General features: G+C 32.0%; 2 protein-coding genes across 2 annotated transcripts in view; both read left to right on the top strand.

Moving 5' to 3' along the window:
* Positions 1–2246: 2246 nt before the first annotated feature.
* Positions 2247–8102, top strand: part of LOC148282671 (uncharacterized) — a 117505-nt gene continuing 111649 nt past the window's right edge. Inside the window, exon 1 of the mRNA XM_088224733.1 lies at positions 2247–2329. The gene's annotated coding sequence lies outside the window, so the exon portion shown is untranslated. The remainder of the gene's footprint in view (positions 2330–8102) is intronic.
* LOC148282678 (mitochondrial GTPase 1) lies at positions 4992–6248 on the top strand. Its single transcript, XM_088224734.1, has one exon. The coding sequence runs from the start codon at positions 5155–5157 to the stop codon at positions 6130–6132; it is 978 nt and encodes a 325-aa protein (XP_088080860.1). The 5' UTR covers positions 4992–5154; the 3' UTR covers positions 6133–6248.

Genomic DNA, 8102 nt, shown 5'->3' with positions numbered 1-8102 from the left:
AAATGTGTATATTGACAAAATTTCGCAGTTTATATATATATCCTGAAGCTACAACATGTTAACAAAAAGAAATACATAAAAATACATAGAAATACATAATAATATGGATGCTAAAACTCAAAAAGTATCCCAAACACATACAAGAGACTAAAAAAATCATAAAGTTTTAAAAAAATCAAAACGACTATGCCGAGCAAAAGAATTACAGATAACCCATAAAAGATATGCAGTATGCCGCGCTCCTCAAATGAGCACATGAGCAGTGGAGCAACCAAGTACATCTGCTATGGCAGAAGACAACGCAGAATGCGTTAAGGACTTTGAAAATAGTTTTAAAAAAAAGAAAACTTTGAAGGTTGATTATTTTGCAATTAAAATTTTGATAGTTTGTAAAATGAATGTGTCTTTATTTTTTCATTTTATTATAAAAAAATATTAGCAACCCTTAACAGACGTATTATATGTTTGCGGCCGTGCCTCCACAGCTAATTTTTCTTTTCAATTTGCGATAGTGCTTTGTTCTGTTTGTTATTTATTTTTTCTCAGTTAGCTGCCTTTTTGTTATTTATAATACTAAAAATGTATTTACATACATATTTACAAAATGACTAAACAATCGAACAAAACCTGTGATTGGAACACAGTCTAAATCTAGACATACTTAATCTAAAATCTATTTAAATATTATACGTATTTTTTTAAGTAAATAAAATAAAAAATATAAAAAATTGTTTGAAATCGTATTGTTTTGGAGGGAAATCGTAGTGGCCAATGGCCATAAAACAATAGTTCGACATTACTAGTCTGTGGACTTTATCTCTGATGTAACATGAGAACTAGTACTAGTACTAGAACTAGTACTAGAACTAGTACTAGTAGTCGGCGGCCTCCGTGGTGTAGTGGTCAAGACGCTTGACTCACGCACGGAAAGTTCCGGGTTCGATTCCCGGTGAGAACACAAAAATTAAAATGTGATTTTTCTCAAGCCTGGTTGTTCTGTAATGTAATTCACTACTGTAATTGGGCCTCCTGGCCTGTTGTGGTGCAAAAAAAAAATGAAATGAAATCTAAATTACTATGAAAGAAATAGTACTATCTAAATTAAATCCAGCATGTTTATCTTGTCCAGCACATAGAGGCCATCTTTTAGATTTTATTGTTAACTTAGTATTACGATTATATATTTTTTCTTGGTGTAAACAAATTAACTTTCTATTAACTGGGCGAAAAAAATTAGAGTCTTGCATTGTTGATCCTCTCAAATTACAAGCTAGAAAGTCTTATAATAAAAGACTTCTTATGAAGCGCAGACAATAGAGTAGATACATGCATACCCTTTTCTTCTTACCTGCCATATTAGCACTTCATTTCATTACTTAATAAGCTTAAAAGTGCTTCCTTCCTGTTTTATTCCTAAGCAGCAGCCTAGAAATGTCAATGTGAAATAAAATAAATTATCCACCATTAATAATGTTCTTTTGTTTCAGAATGGTGATTGTTGATGCCGTGGATCTTAATCTGAACGAAGAAAATATTTTTCATCCAGGAATAGCAGGGATCCAATACTGATCACAATGCTGCACAATTTTTAAATAATACTCAATTGTTATTTTTGATAATCCAATATTAGCATATTAGCACTTCATTTTATTCTTTAGTAACCTTATAAATGCTTCCTTCCTGTTTTATTCCTAAGCAGCAGCCCAGAAATGTCAATGTGAAATAAAATAAATTATCCACCATTAATATTATTTTGTTTCAGAATGGTGATTGTTGATGCCATGGCTCTTAATCTGCACGAAGAAAATATTTTTCATCCAGGAATAGCAGGGATCCAATGCTGATCACAATGCTGCACAATTTTTAAATAATACACAATTGTTATTTTTGATAATCCAATATACTAACCACACATGTATATAATATTATTTTACGAGTGTCAGTTTTCTTTCTCAATTCTTTCTGACGCATTCAATATAATCGAGGGATTTATTTTAACAGTAAAAAAAAAACTATAAAAAAAGTTTTTTTAAATTTTATTCATGTATTCCTATTCCATAATAAATTTATTGTGCAATATCAATTTAAAATTGTTTTTTTAAATACAAGACAGAAAAATTAAATTGCGTGCTAATACTTGTATTTAATTAAGCAATTTTTTCCTGATATTGTACAATAAATATCAATATATAATGCAGCGCAGTGATTTGAATTTTCGCGCCATCGTCAAGCTTCTTGTATGCCACACTAGACAGCGCTGCAATCGACGCCAAAATGCTTAGATATAGTACCATAGTTTCCTATCTAAAGATATCTGTAGTCTGTGAACGTGAGTGAAGGGGGCAGGGTTGCCAGACTGGATCAAGCAAAAAGAGGTATATTCAGAAAAATAAATCGATAGATTCAGGTGGTGAAGACGGAGGGAGGGGAGAAAAACAAATTTGACAGTTGTTCAAAATTAAAGCGCCGTTCTGCCAAAGGCCGTTGCTTTAAAAAGTCAAAAACGCTTGATAAATGAACAATTAAAAACCAAAAAGACTTCAATATGTGAATTACCAAAATATACCTATCGATTCCGGCTTGCAAAATTGGCCCAGAATTCAGGTCAATTTTGTTTTATTACTTTGAGGTTATGTTGATATTTCTATTCCAACAATACTGTATTTTGTGCGATCATACAATCTCTTCAAGGGTTAAAGGCATACATATTAATGAAATCACATTGAATCACCTATGAATGCATTATTTTTTTTTATGCACAAAGATACATCGGTTGAATGTATTTCCATAAAATATATTCAATAATACCCGTTCTGTGGAAATTCAAGTATTGTGTATTGTAAGCCTGGTCGGTATAACTAGTTTTTTTGCAGGTAGAAGCGTCTTGCAGCATAGAGGCCCTGACATTGACGGGTATTCTCCATCTCTCTATGTCCTGGTCATTTTTACAATCATCAGTCAAACTTTGTTGTCAAACGAAATTGCCAAACAAAGAAATAATTACTATTTTTAAGTTCTTTAAATTTGAAAACTGTTAACTGCTGAAGTACTGAAAACATTGCTTAAAACAATGATTCAAATAAATTTAAATAGATAAAAGATAATCATTTTTATATGAAAGGTGATCTCTTATCATTTCTCTTCATAAGATGAACAAAAATATACTTATATGAATTTTTCAATAATGTCATGAAATTCTATGGTCGTGATTTATCATACGACAATATTATATATTTGAAAATAACTGGGAATCACCATTCACTAATACTAACCAATTCATTTCATCAATATATAATTCGTTATATAGGTACTTATGTACAACAGATAAGGAGTTTTTTTAACAATCAACAGATGGCAACCTAAGTGAGCAAACAAACAATAAATTATTATAACATGTTTTCGTTTTATTCGTATTTAAATTTTGATCTATGAAAAAAACGAGGAAACGTATAGACATCGGTAGAATTTCAATAGAATTCGGTTAATCGGTATATTGCTTCTAAAATCGGTAGATCTACCGAAAAATCGGTAGTAATGGCAACGCTGGAAGGGGGTCGCGTCAATCGCTCAAGGTGTTGCAATATAAATAAATATACCCAACTTTTCGGAAACTAAAATCGACTTATTATGAGCAACATAATGCCATAAATTGTAAGCCGATTTACAAATTTCGCAATATGTGAAAAAGTTCTAATTTTTATTAACTTCAGTAGTAAATGTTTTTTTTAAAGAAAAAGTCCTTGTTTAGACCTTAATGAGTAAATTTCTTGACATGTATTATTTTTTTATTTAGCCTACTTATTGTCTAATTATTTTTTTATACTGTTGTGTAATGAATAAGAAAGCTCTTAATACATATTTCGATTTACGCGATAAAATTTCTTATAAGGAAATACCCATACTTATTTCTTGTTTTGGAATTATGTTTTTTGTTTAGGTGACTTTGATTTAACTGGCGCGTCTTGTCGCCGGCCATTTGCTTCATAACAATCTAATTGTTCTCCTATATATATAAGGGGAATGCATTAAAATCTCAGTTAGATTAAAGAGACAATCAAATAGTCAGTTCTTTTGCAATTGTAGCTACGATTCGTTTAAGAATAAAATATATTTTTTTATACATTTATTTTCTTGATTTTAAAAGCTTATTGTCTGACTTGATTATTTTTCTCATATCGCTAGTAATCGTCATTATAATGATTTAAATAATAAAACAGTACCAATAACAGAAAATATTCGAGTAGGTATAAAAATCGCGCCGCAAAAATTTTATATAATATATCGGCAGTCTATGAATCGCGCAAGAAATGGAAGAAATGTCACCTTGGCTGGTATTCCAAACGCAATTATAGCGCAGTATAGCGCGATTTTACGTACTTAATACGAGCCCAGAGGTGGTATTTTGACCGGTGTGTTCTCGTAGCGTTGGCAAAAATTGGGCGCACATATTGTATGCGGATTTATTCTTGATTCTCGTTTGTAAACTGTGCCAATAATTACTAAATTATTAGCACAGATCACAGATGAGAAATGCACAATGTCGTTATTTAGCTTATTTTTTCATGTATCTACAATAAAACATGCAAAAATTATTATTATGTTGTTTTGTATAATCGGGATGAGTACCCCTTTTTGTCCTGGGTTTATTTCCTATTGTGCCCCGGAGAATGGGGCAGAATGGTAATTTTCCCCTTTTTTAGACATTATTTTTTTAATAGAAATGATATATTTTAGTAAGTTAAACACTGTTTTTTCCGTAGATAAATAAGTAAATTAATGTACAAATCGACAAATAATGATGTTATTTATTTCAAACTTTCACAAATTGCAATCAAAGCTTATCCACCCCGTTCCGCCCCGGGTTCCCCTACACGAGAAAAACTTCTCGTGCCGCGAGTGGTTCAGAATAGCACCCCTGACGCAAGCCATAGATCTGAACATCGATAGTAGACTGGCATGGCCATATAATATATTTAGTCTATGCATAATGTTATGACAGTAATATCTGGTGAATTGAGGTTACGTTCTGACCATTTGACAAACTTTCAAATGTTCGCTCTGGTTTGTTTGAATTAGAGTAAAATTTGGTTCCTAAAATAAAGTGAATATAATAATTATTTAGGTGGTTATATATAAACACACTACTTCTCCACTATGGCGATGTCGCCACATTTTACCAAGGCTCTAAAGACTCGAGAATCCTTTAAAATTATTAATAAGCAACTGCTCAATTGGTTCCCGGGACACATGGATAAGGGGATGAAACAAATGCAACAAAAGCTATCAATGGTAGATTGTATAATCGAGGTGCATGATGCTAGAATACCATTTTCTGGACGAAATCCCCATTTTCAGACTAATATCTGCGCAATAAGACCGCATATTTTAATACTGAATAAAAAAGATTTATCGGATAGCAGTCAGAATCCAAAGGTTATAGAAGAGTTGAAGAAACAAAATGTAAAAAACATAATATATACAAACTGCAAAGATCAAAGCTGTCCAGGAACAAAGAAAATATTTCCTTTGATGGAGGAATTAATTTTAAAATCTGAGAGGTATAACAGAAGCAATTCATTAGAACATATGGTTATGATTATAGGTGTTCCGAACGTTGGAAAGTCATCTATTATAAATGTTTTACGTAATAAATTTATGAAAAAGGGTAAGGCCACCCCTGTTGGAGCTGAACCGGGTATAACTAAAAGTGTTTTAAACAGAATAAAAGTATCGGAAAATCCTCTCGTGTACTTATTGGATACTCCCGGAATAGTAAATCCGGCTGTGGAGAATGTAGAAATGGGGCTAAAGCTGGCTTTGTGCGCTACTCTGCAGGACCATTTAGTAGGAGAAGACGTCATCGCTGATTACTTACTTTACTGGCTCAATAGATATGAAAAATATAAATACGTAGAGTTGATGGGCTTGAAGGGGCCCTCGGAAGATATCATAGAGGTATTGACTATTGGGGCCATTAAAATAAACAAGTACAAAAAGTTAAGACAGTTTGATGGTAGGATGAAATTAATGCCAGACACTATGGAATCCGCTCTATACTTGTTAAGAGCGTTTAGGAAAGGAGAATTGGGAAAATTATTTTTAGACAGGGATTACTTTAGCGAAGATAAATAAGGCAGCAAACGTTAACAATATTTTATTTGGAATTCATAAAATTGTTTATATAATTTAGATTTAGTCATAATATGTTGAGAGTATTTTACTCTTGTCAATAAAAATAGGAAATACTCTTTTGATTTATTTATTCTTTGCACTCCATAATGCCTGTCTGATGGCAAAACTATGCATCTATGGATGCATCGTTTTGCCGTAATACTGCTCAAAATACTACTACTCTCTAAGATATATCATAATATGGTATTTAAGATTATTTTCCTAGCCAATTGGCAACTTGGTGTAACTATAGAAAAGTTCTGATTTAAATGCCATAAAACATTTTAAAAGCGACTACCTCAGTTTGAGCTTTTTTGAGATGCATTTTTTTGCCATAAGACAAGCGATAAGGCCACGAGACAAGGCTCAGCCACAGTGGTGAATTACAGCACAGAGCACCCGGTCTTGAGAAAAATTACATTTTATGTTTACTTCTGCAAGCTGGCTTTTTTATTTCATAAAATATTTGCATTCTTATAATTTAATCAAATATTTCAATTCATTTTTTCAACAAGTTGTAAATAACTCACTTTTAGAAAATAGGAATCAAGTTGAGGTAGAGTGGGGTTCGAACTTCAGACCCTTGCCTCTGATCTGTGAGTTTGCAACACTAGCCACGGGACCACAACCCGATTCATGATGGTGAATGACCGCAGTTTGGAAAGTTAATTCACTCAACTGTTGGGGGATTGTAACAGATTGGAATCAATAAAGTATAATAATTTAGGGGTTTAGGATCACAGGGAGGTAACTACAAAAATATGTATTGTGAGTTAAACTTAGTTTTAGTGATGCCATAATCATATTTTAGGGTTTAGAATCACATGGAGGTAACTACAAAAATATTGGTTTGTGATAAACGCAAATATAGATTTTGATCCTACAAAACTCAGTAAATATGATTTTGGCATCCTGAGACTATGCTTAACTCACAATATGATTTTTTGTAGTTAACCCGCTGTGATCTGAAACCCTCGAATCAACCCTCTGAAACCTGAATTAAATCTGGCAGTTGAATTTTTTTTTTGATATAATAGATATACATATTTGAAGATTTTAGCTGTCCTTATAGTTTACAGGTTAATGCTATGTTAGTTTGAATATGCTAGTGGTGTTTTTTATTGGCATAGGACCAGTTTAAAATACATACGAAAATCAATTTTATTAAATAAAAAAGAACAATAATAGTTTTTTTTTGTATTTGTAACTTACGTATACCAATTGTAAAACACAAAGAAAAAATTACAATAAAAATTTTCAAAAACAAAAAAAATATAATTAAAACATTTATAAAAAAATACGTAAATTTAAACACATTAGGTCACAGGCCAGGCCAGATGGCATTTGACCTTAAATAATAATAGAAGAAATCGGAGTGTCAAAATGTGAATGCCATTCATTCATGTAAATGATTGCAACCTAGAGGACAAAAATAGATGTCATTAAGAAAGATTGACAGCAATTAGGAAGTTCAGTGGTTTTTAAATATTTTATTATTTGTTAATAGACTATTAAACTAAGCTAAATTTTTTTAAAAGCTAAAAGTTTTGTATTTCTGAAATAACTCCGCGTGTGACGTCAGAGGTTCATTTCCGCTTATTCTCATTCAGTTCTTCCCATTGGTCCAGAAACGGCAAGCAGACCGGAAATCTTCCACAGCTCTCATATCATAGGTTGATTCGTATGAACCAGTGATGTCATTCAAAGTAGTGCGTTTTTATTAAAATATTTTTTTCGTACATTTTCAAGAAACTTTGCTACACTATTTAATGCTCTAATTTTTACCGCAAGAAAACATTTTTGTATTCAATTTCTCGTAGGGCTGAAGTTCCACATTATCAAAAACCGGACATTATTATTTGAATTGCCCCAACTCAACACGGATTTTCTAGCGAGTTGTGTCACTATAAACTCTGTCTCTGTAATCAACT

The sequence above is a fragment of the Micrasema longulum genome, unplaced genomic scaffold, assembly GCF_059751315.1.
Source record: "Micrasema longulum isolate JH-2025_06_02 unplaced genomic scaffold, ASM5975131v1 h1tg000306l, whole genome shotgun sequence".
Classification (NCBI taxonomy): Eukaryota; Metazoa; Arthropoda; class Insecta; order Trichoptera; family Brachycentridae; genus Micrasema; species Micrasema longulum.
The sequence above is the reverse complement of the archived record's forward strand: the minus strand, read 5'-3'. Positions and strand labels throughout refer to the sequence as shown.